Here is a 20,508-nt window from a genome sequence, read left to right on the forward strand (position 1 = left end):
GGTAATGAGGGTAATTAACTCAACAGACACACACACACACCCTCGCTATCAAAACAGCTCGCTAGCAAGGTCAAAAAATAGCCCGTACCGCCAATGCAAAAACATAAAGCGGCCAAAATTAGATCAGAAGAAACAGGGAAGCTAATAAACAGGCGGTAGTTTGCGTTCCCGAGGTTATATTGTCTACGCCACATCCTCGAGAGCTCGCACGTTTCTACCGTGTAGTTGTCTGGCTATTTCAGGTGCCTTTACCGTCACTGGCCTTTGTGTGATTTCTCTATTTCTGTCCTGATTGATGTTGAAGATGAAAGAATGGAGACCGTGAGGCGCGGAGCACTAGACGGGCGAAGAGAAGAAAAGCGTTGGAGAGGTGTACGAAGCGGGAAGCGTGGTTAGCTTTAAACAATACACAAATACGCCTTAAAGGGCTCGATTCCCAGAACTTGTAGAGCATTCGCTGAAAAGTTGGAGAACCGTTTTAAAAATGTTGTTGTTTGTCAAGTGGAATACAATTATCACTTTCAGTAGTTTACAGAACAAATTACCTAGTGTTTTTAATCTGGCAACGGCAATCTAATCAATTCCAGATGAAAATGTATCACTTATTTTGACCTTTTCTGTACTGCCCAACTAAACTAGGTCTCACTGTGACCGTCTGAAATGACTCCTTCCTTCATTTGGGGAGAGTAATAATTTTTTTTTTTTTACCTAACCACCTCTTTAAGCATGCAAAAAATAAATAAATAAATATTGCTCAGCATATACTATTTCAGTTTTGTAAGTTTAGCAACATGTTTTCAAAGGATAATCCGTTTAGGGTCGATGAGCACTACCGTTCACTTTACTGAAAAAGTAAAAGTCCAGCTGGCTAGAGAGCATGCGGCACCCTTACTGTTGTTTACTGGTTTGGTGTGGACTCCACGGGGGACATGCTGTGTAATCCAGTTAAATCTCTCGACTCAGCCGTCCCCCCGACATGGCGGCTGACCAATCCGATCGCCCCACAGTCACCACAGCAACTGCACACACTTAAATACACTCCGGTCCTCTAAACACACCATCTGTGAGATTACATGTCAAACTCCCATAAAACCCCGTTCTTACGGGAACTTACTGAATAATCGGGAGTTGATCTGACGCGAATCGGGGACGTTCTTTAACTAGACTCCGTGAAGCTCAAGCTGATTTCGAATCGGATTTGTAGAGCGATGCATCTACGAATACAGCAGCCGTGCTTTGAAATCACATTTACTTAGTGTCACGCTCGGTAACCTCTGATCTCTGTGTGCAGAACGACACGATAGCTTGTGCTTGTTCTTGTAGAATAGAATACACTGAATATTCCTTAAGTGAGAATGTGTAAAATCTCACAATAAATTGCAGCATGCTACGTTGTTTGATACCGAGTTTTGCATAACAGGTTATCATGTTGAAAAATATTTAAAAAAATGGATTTTGTTGGCCTATTTAAATTCTAATCTACTTTTAACATTTACTCTTTCTTATTATATTTATATTCAGTTTGGTTTAGGATATAAACCTTTTTATTGGTTATTGGCCAGAACATTTATATTTTAGCTAAATAATTATTAGCTCACCAGAATGCAACCATTAAAACAATGAGCGAAAAAGAAAAGCAAAGCGACCACTTTTGATCTATTTTATAATTAAAATTATTTTACAATTGTATTACAATTGTAACAAATTTCGGATATATATATATATATATATATATATATATATATATATATATATATATATATATATATATATATATTTTTTTTTTTTTTTTTTTTGACCATTATATACCATATTTGCCATTTTTCCCTCCCTTTTCAAAATATTATATGTAAATACAATCTGCTATTTACATTTGATGTAAATAGACTCTATCCTTATTTAAGCTCGGTGCATATAGCCGCTACCACTAATAAATGCAAATCTTTTTTTTTTTTTTTTTTTTTATTCATTGCACATATCGCTGAGTACCTCGCTCGTCACCCACAAGGTGAACCTCTGTTTCGAGAACGTTACGGCTTGTGATATGTGTACTCACTCATGCTGGGATGTTGGGAGATGGTAGGGGTGTGCGGTCCAGGTGAGGTTCTTCTCAACAGCTATTCTCCTCAAGGCACTCATGACCTGTTACACGTCCAACAAACACACAAACAAAACAAAGCCATCGTGAACGCTCACGTAACAACGACGAGCAAACATGTGCCAGAATCGATAGTAAAAAATCCCGCAGAAAACCAGAGCGTTCCAGTCGCTCGGCCGAATGTGGTGAAGCGAGCGCTGTCAAACTCCCAGAGAGAGAGAAGATAACATTCCTGCGTCCAAATCAGACATGATCCGGTGATTGTAAGCGGAACGATGAAGCAGATAATCCATAAAAAAAAGAAAAAGCTCAGGCGCTCACGGGTTTCAGTTTTTATTTACGAGTCTGTGAGTCAAATCAAACTTAAAATAGTTGGTGCTTGTGACCTATTAAATAGTTATTACCAAATAGTTATTCTCTTAACATGTTAAACCCTGATATGCATCATTTAAACACGGCGCTAATATAAATCATCAAACGATGTTTAGGTTTGTCAAAGCACTAGATTGTTATACATTGAAAAAAACTGTTTGAAAACCATTTTATTTAAATAAATCAATATTTAAGACTGAATTTGCACAGTTCACAACTATGTGGACAAGGCGATACAACACAAACATTAACATTATGAATTTTTTTAATTGTATTGACAAAAGCACTATGCATAAAATTATGTATACAAACAATTGTAATTCTGTTTGTTTTTTGTCAAGTAAAGGCACATTTTTGCACATTTCAAGATGACAACGGTGTGTTTTCTGCTCACACACACACACACACAAACACACAAAAAAAAATATCCCCAAAAATATTTTTTTTCTCTCCAATAATAATAAAAGAAACCTCTAACCGCAAGCCCTGAGGAAATAATAAAATATTTATATAAATGCACGATTCCAACCCGAAATAACTTCTAATAATGTTAACATATAATTAAAAGAAAGTACTAATGTGAACATTTATATATGCGCATGTTTGCAGGGAGCCATTAGCAAACGTATTTTATTTTAGTAACAAATCTGAATGTTCAAATACCTCCTCAAGTGTAACTCTACGGGACTTTCCCCCGATTTTATCATCCACCTGGCACAAGTAATCCGATTGGTTAAAAAAAACAACCACCTCAAAGAAGAGAGGAATTTGATTTATTTATTTCTTTTTTTCAGGACAGTCAAGAAGTCTCCAGGAAGTCAACCAAAAATGGCTTACCTATTGTCTCTAAACATTAAGCTGGGACAGAAAGGGAAATTTTAAAAAAGAAATAAACGGCAGATTAAAAGTACGGTATCGTGACCCACGTGAGAGAGAGAGGAACGCTACTCCCACCCTTCCTGCCTTTTCTTATTTCATCCGTCTCACTCCTTCATTTAGGACGACTAATAACCCCTCTCACTTACGCACCGCCCCTGCCTCCCGCGGTCACCATTCACCCTAGTAGAGTAACGATCGGTTTCATTGTGTGTGTGTGTGTGTGTGTGTGGATGATAGTAATGGGAGGTAATCACTGTAATAAGATGATGCAGACCGGGGTGGAGGTGACAGGAAATGATGAGGCTTCGCCGCAGTCACATGCCTGTGTGATGAGCGACTAGGAGTTAAAGGTTCTGTATTTATTTACTTATCCTAACATTGCTCCAAACGGTCTTCACCGCACAATGAAAATAAACAGTGATAAAAAATAAAACAGCCTATATGAGTCTCATTTTAGAATAACTGATTATAGTTTATTAATATTTGAATTGGCTTTTATTTTTATATTTTCCGTTTCAAGTTTAATTTGAAACTTTTAGTGATTTTCGAACACTTTCCCACACTTTAAGACTAAACTAGTAGATGAAAGTAACTAATTAAATCAATAAAAATATAACGATGTTTCATTCATTATAATGATCTTATGTACGGTTTCTTGTACGTTGTACATTTTTTACGACAACTTTACGATTTCTTGTAAACTAAGTAAAGACGTTTATAGCTTTTACTATACTATAAATATCTCAAAGTCATCACTATAAAAAGTATAATACACACACACACACACTGCTGTCAAATTAGTAGCCAAAATAAGTTTTTACATAATATGTGTTTGTACTGTTTATTTACAATGTAGGCTATATATTAAAGCACACACATAGTTTCTTATATTTGATCTAATATATAAATATATTTAATATATAAACATTTTTCTTAAACATAAACGTGCATGTATTTATATATATATATATATATATATATATATATATATATATATATATATATATATATATATACATACACACACACAAAGTATACACAAATATATAAAGTTTTATTTCATAAATGTGTTGCATAGCTTGGGCTTATATTAACCAAAATGGGAAGAAACTGTTTTGGTTTCCTCACATAAAAGTTTTCATTGAATGTAAGAGTGTGAACAGTCTTCAAACATCTTTTGCCTTCCACGGAAAAAGGAAGGTCGCACGGCTTTGGAACAACATTATATAGGGAGAGCAAGTGATGACAGAACGTTCATTTTTTGGCGTGAGCCGCCATTTTCGGATTGCGTGGAAGTCAAAAAGCCAGGTGAGCGTGAGCGAGAACTCTGGAAAGCTGGTCTTAAAGCTGGGATTACTGTGGCCATATGTTCACACGTTCTGTGCCGTCAGTAGCACGCCACAAAGAGGAACCGCTACAGAAAAGTGAAGTCAACCTAGTGCATTCAACACAGCCGCATCGCGCTTGATCTAACGTCTGAATACGTGTGTGTGTGGGTTGACCGCCTCGTTTTTGCTCCAGACTGGTTCTCTCTGCCAGCGGGCATCGGTTACCAGCACCGGCCGCCCCTCGGTGCCAGGGCAACGGCTCAGGAATGCGAAGACCTTTAGCGCCGTGTCTTTATGCAAGTGGCTCTCTCTCTTTCGCAGCCAGAGCAGTCGCTTTGGGCTATACATTAAGCATTTGTAATGACACCATGTTATTATTTAGTTCAGAACAGAATTTGGTTTTAATATAGGTTTTTGGCTGCCCGTAGCGTTTCCTGCCAGTAGACGTTTGTGTGAACGTGTGCATTAAAATACGGCGTTCATTTTAATATTGAGATTAAAATGAAGGCAAAACGAAACGCAAAAGCAAACAAACCTAAACAAAGGGACAACAGCACCGTACAAAACACAAAATAAAACAGAACCATGCAGATCCAAACACAACAGAGCAGAACAACAGTCCTGTAAGTTTCGGTTTAGTTTGCGCCAAATCTGGTTTTTAGGCACAAGAATTGAAATACGCTTCCATAACTTAATATGTGCGCCCTCAACATATATTTGGGAGCATTTGTGAGGTTACAAACGATGGTGCGGTGACCGATGATCCACGAGCCGAAAAGAAGGCGTACGGTTTTTGGAGAGAACGGTTGGGAGGGTTCGAGCGGCTCGGATTTAATATAAAGAGACACCGTGTTTCCTGCGTTTGCTTTATTCCAAAGAAAATAATTCTAAGCACAGCTGCAGCGCTGTTTTGAGTCTCTGAGCAGCACGGTGTTTCGTTCCTCAACGAATCGACGTTTAAGTGATTCGCTTCAGTCGTGATGACTCTTTAACGGTGACTTACCTACTGGCGGTTATTTAACGTTTTAGGATTACAGTATTACGACATTATATATGTGTAACTACAGGTGAAATGAATGGATGTACCCAGTTAAGCAGTGTGTAAACGCGTCTAAAGGCTGCTTCAGGAGCTTAAAATCAAAGGTGAATTCATTTAGCTGATACTGATTTAATTTGCTTGTTGACGTTGAAGTATTCTAATTGACCGGCTCAATTGTAAAAATGCCAAAAAAGTATTTAAACTTTAACTAATAGACGCATCTCTGACACGATAAATCCACTCACTCCAAATTAAAAGATAAAAACGAAAGATAAAATCATCTTTTTAGATTTCAGTTTAGATTTGGAAACGTTTTCAAGCCCGAGTTGACAAAGAAAGTTCAGCTTCGTGGTCTAGTCAACCTAAAACTAATCCTGTAACCCTGAGTTTGTTCAGCCATCGTCACGGAACCCCTGAGCAAAGCACAGCAAAGCAAAACGCAGAGTTATTGTTAGCTATATCCCTCATAGCAAGTAACAAGTCAACATGGCAGTGTGTTTCTGGGTAGGGGGAGTGTTTCACAAAAGTAATAACTGCTTCCTACACCAGTGCCCACCAGAGAACTGTCTGATGTACCAGCTCCGAAAGCTTTGCTCCGTTTTGTTGCCATGGCACATCCTCCCCCACGCACGCAGGAAGTGATCCATCCTTATCTGTGGGCTAAACCAGTTGAGTTCCTCATCAGCTCCCCTTACCTCCCCCGGCTGAAGTCATCCATCAAGCATCCGTGTGCGTTTCAGCTATTAGATCGCCTCTTACTTCATTCACAGCGGTTAGGAGAACAATGAAGACTTCGGGGATGCTGCTACTGTGACTGTCTGGGGGTTTCAAAATGTTTGGAGCTGCGCTTTCTTTTAATAGTCTTGTAACAAACCACAACACCGTACCATCTGGGACGGTGCTTTAAAGTTTTACACATAGCAGGAAGAAACATATATATATATATATATATATATATATATATATATATATATATAAAGACAATTAGATACTTATTTTACAGTGTTTTGAGTGAATAAAATGCACTTAAATTTTGCCGTTGAAGCGCTCCGCGTAGACAAAACCGAAACGTTCACTATTTAATAATACGCTATGTTCGGCATTTACTGATATATTGAATAATTTCCCGTTTCTGACCACTGTATTGACCATACATAAAATATGTGTACTCTAGTATTATCTGCCCGCTAACGCGTCACGATTTCCCTCATGAGATCAAAAAAGTACATCTTCTAATAAATAGTTGAGCACAAAATGTAATCGTTTTAAGCATAAACACGAATGTATTGTATTCTTAATTCAACTGCCATTGTTTTCTAGTGTTTTTTATGATACTTAAGTAGGCAAATTTCTTGCAAACTGAACACATGTACTGGATGTTGTTTGCTCTGGATCGCACGTGCTGGCTTACAGCTGTGAAAGCCTATGTTGGTAGGGCTCTGCTCTATATAAGAGGACAGGGATGTGTGTGGTCAGCACATGCGCATGTGCACAGCTCAGCAGAACGTGAGACATAAAAACACACACTCACCCAAACCCTTTAAACCGGACCAGAGCTGATTTATATATAAACTGCACTGACCAAATATATCAATTATGATCAATTAGTAATGCGATGTACTTAATTAGGCAGTGATTCACGAGGTGAGCTGTGACTGCATCATAAAGATTGTGTGCCGAAATGATTAAGCAATCATGGAAGAGTTTCCACATTTAGTATTTCAGATAATACTACTGCAGATGATCAGAAAATACGGTAGCTGACTACTTTATAGTAAGTCGGGAAACTGACTTAACCTATTTTAGTTTATTCTTACAGTGTGGTATGCTGGGTAAATAGTGATTTAAAACACGAACGCTTTGGTATTTTTAATTTGTACCAAAACATTAAAAGGCGCTCGGGACACCTATTGAAAGACAGCGCGCTCAGCCAATCAACGCTCTGCATTTGTGTCATCAGCCAATCGGAGCGCGACGTTTGTGTTTATGAACAACCCATCAGCATCAATCCTGCTGCTGGAGGCCACCCGAGCGTTTGGCTCGCTAGGCCTCATTGAATACAATTATAAACAATTTTAGAGTAAACAGCGCAGCATTTCTCCCCGGAAGAGTTCGTAAACGCACACAATCACGCACGCCGCGCGATTTCCGGCATTTAAACTCCCTTTTAACCGCCTCGCTCGACTCCGAGGGGCTCAGACTGCCCCGCTAGCGCTACTTTAGCACGGAAAACAAACACAACTTCACCCAGATCGATATCCCGCCGGCCGCGGTTGGCCATCAACGCGCGTTTACCTTCGTGGCTCGCCTCCGCGCTCCGCTTACGTCCGTTCAGCCGGTCCCGTGGCGTAAATGCGAGCGGAAAACGCGCGCTGTCCCGCATCAGGAAGTCCGCGGCGCTCCCGCTGAAGTGAGCGAGCTCGCGCGCTCGCTATGGAAACCCCTGCAGCAGCGGCGGCGGCTCAGGTGCTCGCGCGCCGCCCGCCAAACACTGCCCACATCCTCGCGGCGCGCGCCGGCCGTGCGTTACTGCGCATACCTGAGCGCCGAGCGTAATGTGATTACGACTGCGCTTCCCGGCCCTTCCCGCGCTCGTCTGCCTGTTTAAAGTGCCCGAATGCAGCGTGGACGGGCGCGTTCCGACACTCGTATTATTTTTCGCTAATATAAATTAATATCGGGATGCGTACGTCAAGCCAAAACGTCGCGCTTCGGTGTCTTTTTTGTTTTGAATCCGTGTCCTGCGCAGACAAAACCCGTAATAACGCGTATAGGCTGATATCTGATTGAGGTTTCTAAAATAGCGTTTTAATAAATGCTCGTTTTTATCATTATATAGCAATTTTACATAGTAATGAGTCCATCTGGTGGCCGAAGAAAGCAACTGCATGCAACTCGGTTACACTTTATTTTAGCACTCCAACTACACTAACGCGCATTGCGCAATATTAATTATTATATGTGCTTATTATAGTGTTTCGGTGTAATTATTACGCGCTGAGTAATATCGACTAACCAAGCTTACACGTAAGCTACTTTAAACGTTAAGGTTGGTCTTGGGGTTATTTGCATGTAATTACGCATAATTTAATGCTATTATCGTAAGCAGCGCGTGTAGCTTGTAACGAGGACGCGTTCAAATAACTTTGGTTTAGGCCGAGCTGTTTCACTAAGCACATACAAACACGTTAAACAGCAGGCAGGTCGCATCTTCTTCCTTCTGTGCGTGTGTGTGGGTTTATGGAATATATATATATATATATATATATATATATATATATATATATATATATATATATATATATATATATATATATATATAATGTCAGCGTTTTCATATTAGCAAGCGATAAATTCACCCGTCATTAGTCATCGTTGCAGTACTTACTGTAGTTTAGACAAAATCCAGCGGTGAAAGCATCTTCTCCTTGGCCGCGTGTCGCGTTGTTTGCCTTTGCATTAAATGCAGTCACTTTAAGCTTAACGTTAAGAAAGCATAATGCCCGCTGTAATACTATGATATGTAGCCTACCGTGGTAATGAATGATTACTAACGTGCCACTGTATTTATTTTTCCTCATCAGACTCTTCCTTTGAAACCATCAGGCCACCAAAGCGTACATATTTAGTTTAGCAGATGATTTGGCAAAACCGTCCAGGTGCGCATGCGCGGGGTGGCCGCTAGAGGGCGCCAAACACCGCGTGTGCGAGAACGCGCCTAACTTTAATTTACCGCGGCGGGAGTCTTCCGTTCGGTCCTTGCTTTCAAAAAAAAAAAAAACACCTGTCACCAACAGAGCACGGACAGACCCACTTCCTCGTTCGGTTTTAGGAACAGTTTCATGATTCACGAGGACCTCAAACACATTAAAAGCGTCGTTTTTTTTTTTTTACTGTGAATAGTCTCATTCGGGCACATTGGGAAGTTAAAAGGCTATATGCAATGTGTGCCATTTATATATACATTGTTTGTTTTTCAGCATGACAGTAGTTTGAAGAGTCAAATAATTGTGAATAAACACCATACCATATATATATATATATATTCCATGAGGGTTGTGTATGTGTTTCTAATACATTTTGCTTTATTCGAACCAAAATATTGATCGTAGTATATATATATCAGATAAAATGCATCTTTCGGGTTAGTTCAGCCTTACCTGCGGTCAGATCCATTTTTATCTCTCTCTCTTCATAAAAGACACTTTCTTCCTTCAGCTCCGAGCCAGAGAAAGCCTTTTGTACCCATCTGATGTGATGCCTCTGTGTTCCAGCGGCAGACGTCTTTGATAAACTCTTCTGATTCCTCACACAAACCCCAAGTTCAGTTTTCACACGGACTCTTAGTTCAGCTTTTTCCGAAGAAGTAACGCGTTTCGACAGCGTCACGTCTGAAAACGCGCCAACGTGAAACCCTTAGGTTTAGCTACTTTTTTTTACCGCTTCGCACCTCCGGCAAAGAAACAAAAATGCGTGTCTTTGCGTTAAAATATTCCTTGCGACAACAAAATAAAATAAAATAAATAAAAATAAGCGACGCGAGAGCAAAGCGCTATCCCGTTATTTTCTCCACAGAACGGTTTTCAGCGGAATCTCAGAATTAAAGGGGCAGTGCACCTAAAAATGAACACTTCGCCGTCGGTTCTCAACAAGCGACAGCGTGTCTTAGCGAGGCCCGAAATGTCCAGTTTGGAACCTGACGCGTTTGCTTTCACCCCGAAAGCAATCGAGGGCGAGCAAACGTCGACGGGGTGTTTATCGTCGGGCGCACCGTCCCCTTTACGATCGTCCAATCGAGCGCCGGATCCCTGGCACCTGCTCTAACTGGAGTTTCCGGGCATACCGGAAAACGCTCAATAGTATGGTTTGCAATGGTAGTAAATTGATTTGGGACTCTCTGGTATCTCTGTAGGGATGCAGTGGACACATGGACAGCACATAGTGGATAGGGACACAGACAGAAGGACAGACGGGGGGGACGTCGCCCAGAGCAGCGGTACAGTACAGAACAGGACGACCTCTTAGTCAGCGCCTTCAGGAAATCCTTCCACCCCCAAACATCGGCGAGTATTTAGGTTACATTTCAAATCAAATCCAGTGGAAAAATGGGTCATTTTTTTTTTTTTTTTTTTAATGAGATTTCCATTTTTTTTTCCCGCTTTGAGGTCAAACATTAGGAAGCAAAAGGAGCGTTTCACAAACGGCTGTCCATCTACTGTCACAGCAAGTTGGGCTGCACAGAAATATACATATATACATCTCTATGTATATTTACCATGTTTGGTGACGAGACTGAAATTAATCGCAATGCAGATATAAAAGAAAGCAAATAGGAAATTAAATGGAAAAAAAAAAAAAAAAAAAGTGAGAAGGGAGATAGAAACGAGACGTGAAACACCGGAGGGTTGCGTGAACATTTGCACGACATCGGACAGGTACTGGAACACCACGCCACAGAGAAAGAGACGAGTATTAGGAAAAATGGTTTAATATCGGAGACAGAGGCAAAAAACTGCATCACACAAGAACATACATTTACAAAAATAAGTCTGACTGTTCCAGCTACACAGTTAGGTTAACAGCAAAGACAGAGAAACCAGAAAAATCTAAACAGCTAAAAGCAAAGTCCTCAAATTACTTTTATCTTGTTTGTCAAACTAATACATTTATCCACTGAAGGTGACTAAATACTTCTAAATCGTCTAATCGTCTTTATCATGGTGACTGCACAATACTTAACTAAATGAAACTTACCGCTGCTGTAAAGACTCTTTGTAAAGACAAACGGCATTTACGTATTTATAAGCCAAAAGGAAAACTCCTCGACCCTCTTTCCGAGAAAGGAAACGAACGGGGAAAACAAAAAGAAAAAAAAAAAAAAAAAAAAAAAAAAAAAAAAGGAAAGCAAATACCGATGTGAAGAATAAAGAAGAGGAGGCTAAAGATACCAAGCCAAAGTTCTTCTAGAAAATCTTTATATCAAAACCTAACGTTCTGGACGCCAACTAGAAATCAAACTCGGGAACCAGTCGCTGCGGGGCCCCTGGCTGGGGCCGCGCAGCCTGTCGGGTAGTTTTTTTTTTTTTCTTTTTTTTTCCTTTAATTGCCAGTATAAAAAGTTCCACTGGTACAAAAGGCATAAGTACAATCAGTGATAGAAATAGGAAAGCCTGCTTTTTTTGTACTTTTTAAATTCCCATCCAATGACAGATTTTCAAAGTGTTGTCAAACAAACATGTATCACGCTTACATAATCCACTGAAATGCATTGACTTTGGCTTTTCTCAAGACAATACTTAAAACTATTTAAATCTTTTTAGAATCAAACGAAATGATATTAATCTACAGACGACAAGCTTTTGTTACGGCACGTTAGATAAACACATACATTTCCAAAAAACTTGACATAAGCCAAAATGCAAAGAAACTACACATCGTTTTTTTCTTTAAAATACACTTGTTAAATAGCACTTAAGAGAAAGAAAGAAAACGAAAGAAACAACGAACGGGTTGTCGGGTGCGTGTGGTGCGGGAAAACCCCTGAGTGGAGAGTCTCAGCGAGAACTCCTTCGTGAGTTTGTGCTTTGCTTGAACGTCTGACAAATGTCGCGTGTGCGAAACTGCGCCGGCCGCGGAAAGCTTACCCTGTTTTGTCTGAAGTTGATTGTGACGGAGTGCGTCGGACGCCGAAAACGAACGGCTGTCGGTGTTTCAGAAGCCCCGATGCGGCGCTGTGCTGAGGTAAAAAAAAAAAAACGTCGTTACGATGTTGCGTTGAGTCGAACTCGTCGACTGAGGTCAAGCGAAGATGCGTTCCGAGAAAAATGTAGCGTGATTCGAGTACGATCGCTCTTGCGAATAAAACGATCGGCTACTCTTTTAAGTTTTAAGTCAGCTGGGTGAGCATCGAGAGTCGTCAATTTTAATACTTCGCTAGTGCGCATGTGCTTTTGCGTTTGTGCTAGTGGTTATACGATTTGGCAAAGAGAGCATCGCGAACCGACCGACTCCAACTTCCCAATACGGAACGGAATCGTTATTGTTGGGTAAATTAAAGGAAAGCGTTTGCATTTTTTTCGGGCCTCTCTCACGAAAGACGAGCAGAACGCGTCTCCGTGTAAACCATTCGTGCGAAATTTCCTCTCGCGCGACAAAAGCAGTTGGTCGGTTAACAGTTTAGTTTGTTTAGTTTTTTTTATTTACGAACAATGTACGCAAATTATTTTTGCGCGCGCATAGGTTGCGCCAAAAGGTTGCGCCAAAATCTCGCACGGAAACCTACTTGAAACGGTTGCTCATAATTCGCGCAAGTTTGTACGAGAGTTTAAATAAAAAACGACTACGAATGATTTAGGCAAATTTTGTTCTAGCTTCACGATCGAGTCCCTTTTGTTTTTCGACTGGCGCGAAGTTTGGCAGATCTAGTGGCGGCTAACGTTTAGAAACGACGTGGACGAACAGACAACGGACGACCGCTTCATGGCACATCTGTATGCAGTCACACAGAACACGCACACACACACACACACACACACACACACACACACACACAACCTTGGCACACATTTAAAATGTGCAGCGATGTGTTCCAGCCCATTAATACTGATCGACGTGTTAAGGCAACGGCAGAGCTTGGGTATAAAATAGTGCTATAGAGTGAAGTAAACTGGTTTCGAGGGGGCTGCCTGTAAACTACGTTTGTAAACAATATTTTGACGGGCCGTTCGAACGATGTGTAAACGTTTACAGCAAAGTGCTACAGGCGTTGTCGGACATCGCGGATCGCGCTGAACTACTTTGGCATCAGGACAGGAGTTTTGGTTGTCCTGCGAACGTAAAATAGTCCTGATAAAGGCAGCAGGAAGCGAGACTACACTGAGACGTTTTCGAGTTTAACGAAGAGGAAACGCGGCTGTCGCGTGATGATTATGCGGCTGTCGCGACGGCCCTGTGTTATGTTACGATGGTCAAAAGTTCAACGCCTGATTCACATAAATACGTCGATATTTTGTCCCATCACACATACAATTGTTCGCCGACAGACATGATGCATCAGATAAATTTGTCCTGTCAAATTTGGGCCTACTGTGGTGTATTGAGTGTGTGTGCGTGTGTGTGTGTGTGTGTGTGTATAAGGAGAACAGCTGAGACTCAATCTCAGGGGCTCACATACACACACCGTCAAAGAAAAGAGGGTTGTGAGGTCAACCTTTAGCACAGGTGTGTGTATGCGTGCGTGTGTGTGTGTGTGTGTGTGTGTGTGTGTGCTTACCTGTGAATGTATGTGTGTGTGTGTGTGTGTGTGTGTGTGCGCTTGTGAGAGCGATAATGACACATGGGCACTTTTTACATCTTTACAAATAAAGAAAAAAAAGAAAGAAAAGCAAAAACATGAACAGTTTCAGGCAACAAGACCACAGAAGAGCAAGTTAACAACCTTTTTTAAATCTATATCTTTAAATATGAGGGTTCCATACAAAACACTTACGTAATAAAATACCCATGTTATCAAATAATTTCACAAGTAAAACACTGAAGCTGTAGGCAGGATGTACCGTCAGAATTTGGCACTAAATTCCACTCATCTTGTTTTTTTTTCTTTATAAGAAAAAAAAAAAAATCACATTTTGCTGAACAACATAACACATCTAAATATTGTTTCCCACAATAGAAATGAAATAATAGAATGACACAGATGCTTCACATGCCGACACTGTAACTTTTAAGAATTTTTATATAGCTAATTACCCAACAAGAAATTTAGCAAAGAGGGACTCCTATCGAAAGGAAAAAAAAGGAAATCAAATGAAAATCAAATAAAGAACGAAAAAACAAGGAGGGAAAAAAAAAAACGAACGAACAAACGCAAACGAAAAAAGTAGTAGTAATAGTACTTATGAAAGGCTTTGTCTATTGTTCAAGTAAATTGATTTTTAGTCTTCTCTTTAAAAACATGAGACAAATAAGACTGTTAGACTTGATGAAACCACGACTTTATCCACGAAAAGCACCGACGGGACCGCGGGTTACACAAACTCTGTTTTTTTTTTTTTTCCTCTATACATTTAAACAGTATAAAATATAGGTCATTTCATGTGCATTTAAACCACGGATTGTCTAACTGTAAGTCAGTTCAGCAAAAGGTGTGACACGTAGGTAGCATTTCCCCCCAAACAGGGCAATCTTGTGTGTGTGTGTTTTTTTTTTTAATACCTTTACTACTCTAGAAAAAAGTGGTTTTATATAGACTTTAATGAGAAATCAAGCCACTTAAAATGGCCTTATCAAAAAACTTTACACTGCCTGAAAAATGTAAAAACCACGAGCAAGCTCTGAGAGATTCTAATATCGATCAGACAGCTTTTTTTTTTTCCATTTTTTTTATTAAAACGGCGTGGAAGTAGTCTATTCGTTTAGAAACCGGCGTGGGTTTCTTACGGCGGGCCTCGAATTAAGAGTGTTGCCGACAGTAAGCCCCGACGCCAATCCCTGTATTGAACGTTCAAGTTTACTTTAAATGAATGAAAAACAAAAAAAAAACACAACGTAAAGAGAGAGAGAGAGAGAGAGAGAGAGAGAGAGAGAGAGAGAGAAACAAAAACGATCTGACAAAAAAAAAAAAAAAAAAAAAAAAAAAAAAAAAAGTCAAACGCAAATATTTGTAATTGTTTTGCCACAGGATTTTTTTTTTTAATTTTTTATCTTTGTTTTTCTTAAAACGATGCTCTGGTTATGTTAGTAAATATACTCTGTCTCTAGAGCGCGAATGCAGCGTTTTCACATTATTATTATTATAGTTTTTTTTTTTTTGTCTTTCCCTCCCTCGCTCCCTCCCTTCCTCACCAGTTAATCTAACCGAATGAAAACCAAACAAACAAACAAAACCAAACGAAAGCAATAAAAAAAAAAAAAAAACACCAAAAAAAAGCTCAAAATGAGGTCACATGCAAAAACTTCCCAAAAGATCAGGCTGAGATCAAAAGTACAGAGATCAGTAAAAGGAGACCAGATTATGAGCAGGAGAACTCAGAAAGACATCAGAAACAATGACGGGACGATGAGACGGGGTTTTTTTTTTTTTGTGTGTGTGTGTACGCCACGTAGACATGCTAGGCAAACGATGAGCATAGAGTCATGGAGATGAGTTCTAGGGAAGAAAACGGGAGAGGAGAGTTACACACACAGCTCCGGCACACAACTAACATCATTAAACCATGAGAACAGCAAACGAACGAACGAAACGAACGGACGAACAAACGACAGCAGCAGCTCTGTTAACCAGCGTTTCACCCACATCACATTAGCATTGGTTGTTTTCCGTACAGTACACACATTTCGAATAAATTGCCGACACGTACACGTAAAATGAGGCACTCGCTCACACAGAGAATACGAAACACACACTCGATCTCCTCCGTGCAGACACGCACCCAAAAGTATCCATCCTGATCCGAGACCGCGGATGGATCGCCGTTTGGGAGAGATTATTCCCGTGGGGGTTTTTTTTTTTTTTTAACGAAAACGATACGAAACGAAATGAAACAAAAAGAGAGAGATCTCACTCATGAAGTGCCGCTACTTATGACGAGAGAGAGAAGAGGGAGAGAGACAGATATGATGGGGACGTGACGGATGGGATTGTGGGAAATGGCGAGAGGGAAGGCGAGAGAGAGAGAGAGAGAGAAAAAAAGCGGGGTTTTTGTACGTGATTCTGTGTTCTCGTCACACGACGGATCGCGCGTGGTTTTTAAGAAGACTACCGGACGAGGCTCAGGATAGAGAGAAGCGCGACTTTCCAAACCCAATAACTTAAAAGATAATAAATAAAGTCCTTTACTTCAGAGGCAGTAGAAATTTTGTATAAAAATAGAACTGCATTTTTTTACAAATAAAATTTACAGGCCTGTGGCTTTCTGTAATTTAAGGTTTTTTTTTTTTTTTCTTTCGATGAACATCAAGTTTTTCAAGTTCCCCCACCCCTCCACATAGAACCTAGAACGCTTTATTCTTTTTAACCGTCGACAGATCGAAATCTTTTTTTTTTTTTTTTTTTTATGCTCTACACAAATTCTGTTGGACAAAGACCACAATCATTTGACGCATAAAATTCGGACTTTTTTTCGTAAAAAAAAAAAAAAAAAAAAAAAAAAAAAAAAACCCAAACAAACAAACAAAAAAAACAAACAACAAGAGCGAAAAACCCTTTTACTGACAGAAAATGACTGAAAAAAAAGAAAAGAAAAATAAATCACTGAACATTTGACGGCAAGTATTTGTTGAGGAAGCTGTTTAGGCAGTTGTTGCCGTTGACTACAGAGAGGCCACAGCGGGTTTAACCCTTTCCTCTCTAGTGCCAGTGGGCCAAGGGTTCGAAGGAGCAGCAAAGCCCTGAACCGACACCAGAGGCCAAAGGGCAAAGGTTAATGTGCATATTGGTGCTTTAATCATATCGGAACCTTCTCTACTTGTCCTTACAAGCCTCAGGTTCACAAAGAGAAACAAATAATACTTTATACATCGTTTCTTTCTGCTGTTGTTATCATCATAGAATGAAATAGCCATTGTATAAATATTTACTTAAAAAAAAAATTCAAATAGTTTACACATGACTCAAACGAAAAGGAAAAAAAAAAAAAAAAAAGTTGACCGATAATAGCTGTTCATCCATCGCGAGTCATACAAAAAAAAACCGCGGAAATGGAAGCGTTCATGTGAAGAAGAAGAAAAAAAGGAGACAAAATAATACTGTTATTAATTTAAAAAAAAAAAAAAAAAAAAAGCTGAAAAGAAGGTTATTGGGAGAGTATCTCCCTCTGGTGGTCAAAGGGTGAAACTCCCCCCCTCGTGCACCCCCTCCCCCCGGAGTCCCAGTTTGGCAACCGTGGCAGCAGTGGGGACTTACCCTAGCAGTGTAACATGAGAGAGGCCCTAGTGCTAAGATCAGTACGGTTTGCTGTCGTTCTTCGAGCGCTTGAGCTGGACTTTGAGACGCTTCATGCCGATTTGAAACCCGTTCATCGCCTGAATGGCGGCCTGCGCTGACACAGGATTGTCGTAACTGACGAAACCTGCGACGGAGAGGGAAAAAAAAACACACTGCGGTCAAGTCATATGTGGCTGAATTTAGAGACGGTGTTGCAGGCTAAGAGCCAGTTTTGCTAAAATCGCAGCTTTCTGCGTTACGCGACGACCGATTACAGCCGTCGAATGTAAAAAAGCTAAAAGTTGCTAAAAGTTTTGGCGCCACTTTTAGTTCCAAATCGTTTTCTATTTCCTGAAGCAAATAAGAAATAGCCTTGCAAATTATATTTTTGTGTTCTTCTTCCTTACAAACGTGCTCAATGCTCACGTCTGAAAGGGAAACTCTTACAAAATTCAATAAGGTTAGGTGCAAAAATAAGTGCCCCCCACGTCTTTTTAGAACTAATTCCTCACGGCGTGTCTTTAAGAAAACCCGACAGTACTGTTTTAACGCCAACAGGCAGTTCGGATCGGTGCAAGCTGTTAGTAAAACTGGCCTTAAGTGTTTTTGAGAAGCAATCGTTGTAGTCTGTTGAGTAGTTCAACGTGAAATGACGCCATAAGCAAGCTACTAGTACATTCAGCGTGGTTCGTACCGAAGCACTTGCTCAGATTGGTCTGTTTGTCGATAAAGACTTTGGCAGACACCACATTTCCGAAAGGCATGAACATCTGCAGGATGTCCTGGTCCCCAAATTCCTGCGGCAGGTGGTAGATGAACAGGTTGGCTCCTTCGGGTCCTGTTCCACACACACGAAATGTACACGCGTCTACGTTTAGTGAAGAAACCACGACTAAATCGCACTGACGCTCTTATACAAAGCCACTTACAAAAAGGGGACAATGGAAGCAATCAAAACCAACAAAAGAACGATATTTTGTTATAGTATTTTTATAATACATAAAAATAAATCAAGTGGGTAGAACAGGAAAAGGAAAAGCGATAGAAAGGTGTTAGAGGGTCAATTGTTATTATTTTTAACGAAAAGAAAAGAATAGAAGAATGCTGATAATAGAGGGTCGGTCGTTATCGTTGTCATTATTATGTTTTAAATGAAAAGTCAAAAGGATGGAAAAGACGAGAACGCAAGTGTTAGAGAGTTTTTTTTGAAGTAACAAGTAGAAAAATGCAATGCAATCCTGCGACGAAAAGCCGAACCGTTGCTTCATTATCCTTCAGAAATCATTCTAATGCTGTTGATAAAATGAACGCCTTTCAAAATCAGAATTGAAAAAAAACTTGTTTTTGACTGGCAGATTGATACAGAAATAAATTTACATCAGCAGTAAGTGCGAATGAGGTTTGGTGGTACGGGTAGGTTTAAGTATGGTTAGGGGAACAAGGGTTGTAATTATGAATGCAATTAGAGTAATCAAGTACAGGTGTAATTACATGCAGGGACAATGTAAAGACAAGTAGACTGTACTAATGATTCGTTTAAATATGCGCGCTAAATAATATTAACCATGTTACACGGTAGCATCGATATTCCCGATTGGCGTCACTGACGTACTGATCGCTCTAGATTTAACGTTACAGGTCCATACCCTCTTTCTGGCTGCCCGCAGCGCTCTGTTGCTGCAGTAGGGACTGGCTGTAGAGGGTGGGCAGGGCGGCAGCCGCGTACTGTTGGATCCCTGAGTAGGCCTGTGTGAGAGCGTCCATGGGCCCAGCCGACCCGTTACTCAGGCCCGTGCTGCCCAGCCCGCCGTTCAGAGCTGCCATACCTGAGAGCATGTGAGCAACTTTACATAAAACCCAACAATAAAGAAAAAAGAAGTGCTCTTACTCGTTAGCATTTGGACTCGGGGTGTGTTTCTACAACAAAGCACGACACGACACGACACGAACAAAAAAAAACAAAAAAAAACGGACGGGGCACCCGACAGACTCAGAATCACAGACGCCACCCACTCACACACATATACACGCAAAACACAAGATAGAGAAGATACGGCACAGACCGACCGGTGCGTATGCAGATGGGGAGCGCGGCCTACGCATGCACACTAATGTCACAATGGCAGCACGAAACGATCACCACGGCGACCCTCAAGACACACACGGAAACATCTGACCAATCACCTTCTTGACCTCGCGCAGCGGAAATCTACGTCTAATGAGCTCGTTATTTGCGTCAGCAATCTTGGCTGCGTTAAAGGGGTTGTGGGGAAAACATTCAGCTCTTTAATAAAATCAAACTGCATCCTTGGATCCATTAAAAGCAGAAGCCCTGACTGCTGAAACGGATGCACGTGTGCTTTAGGGAGTAACTCCTGTAAACATATGAGCGGCTATTGGAATTTATATGTACACACACACACACACACAAATTAATGTTTGTTTCGTTTGCTCACAAGGTTGTATATATATTTATATATGTATTTTATATTTATATAAGTTCCTAAGGATCATTAATCTATATATATATATATATATATATATATATATATAAAACCAGTCATAAATAGGATGGATATATTTGTAATAATAGCCAAAAATACATATTATGGGAAAAAATAATATATCTATATCTATTAAAACTATCTATTTCTTATGCTATAAATGATTAGGATATTAAGCAAAGATCATATTCTATGAAGATATTATGTAAATAAGTATTAACCCCAGAATAGTTGTATCTTGGCCAGATATTGTCCCATCATAACATAACGTAACATTTTTAATTTTTTTTTTCTTCAGTATTCAGTTTCAATTTATTTGAAACTTTTTGTCTTATTTTAATAATCAATTTCATCCATCCCTGCTG

The 20,508-nt window shown here is 40.1% G+C and overlaps 2 protein-coding genes across 30 annotated transcripts in view; both read right to left on the reverse strand.

Moving 5' to 3' along the window:
- usp6nl (USP6 N-terminal like) overlaps nucleotides 1-8,456 on the reverse strand; it is a 43,973-nt gene extending 35,517 nt beyond the window's left edge. Inside the window, exons 1-2 of one of the 3 annotated variants that reach the window (XM_043236804.1) lie at nucleotides 8,012-8,452; nucleotides 2,057-2,142 (exon numbers count right to left, since the gene is read on the reverse strand). In XM_043236804.1, the coding sequence (XP_043092739.1) occupies nucleotides 2,057-2,060 (4 nt within the window). In that variant the 5' untranslated portion in view covers nucleotides 2,061-2,142; nucleotides 8,012-8,452. Of the gene's footprint in view, nucleotides 1-2,056; nucleotides 2,143-8,011 lie in introns of all 3 variants that reach the window. The other 2 variants (XM_043236805.1, XM_043236801.1) reach the window with 2 other exon arrangements.
- A 2,730-nt stretch (nucleotides 8,457-11,186) lies between these two features.
- Nucleotides 11,187-20,508, reverse strand: part of celf2 (cugbp, Elav-like family member 2) — a 132,415-nt gene continuing 123,093 nt past the window's right edge. For 12 of the 27 annotated variants that reach the window (XM_043236487.1, XM_043236482.1, XM_043236496.1 and 9 more), the window contains 4 exons: nucleotides 19,286-19,483; nucleotides 18,334-18,477; nucleotides 17,619-17,784; nucleotides 11,187-15,863 (listed from right to left, as the gene is read on the reverse strand). In XM_043236487.1, the coding sequence (XP_043092422.1) occupies nucleotides 17,657-17,784; nucleotides 18,334-18,477; nucleotides 19,286-19,483 (470 nt within the window). In that variant the 3' untranslated portion in view covers nucleotides 11,187-15,863; nucleotides 17,619-17,656. The remainder of the gene's footprint in view (nucleotides 15,864-17,618; nucleotides 17,785-18,333; nucleotides 18,478-19,285; nucleotides 19,484-20,508) is intronic. The other 15 variants (XM_043236486.1, XM_043236499.1, XM_043236498.1 and 12 more) reach the window with 3 other exon arrangements.

Source organism: Puntigrus tetrazona, chromosome 4 (genome assembly GCF_018831695.1).
Source record: "Puntigrus tetrazona isolate hp1 chromosome 4, ASM1883169v1, whole genome shotgun sequence".
Classification (NCBI taxonomy): Eukaryota; Metazoa; Chordata; class Actinopteri; order Cypriniformes; family Cyprinidae; genus Puntigrus; species Puntigrus tetrazona.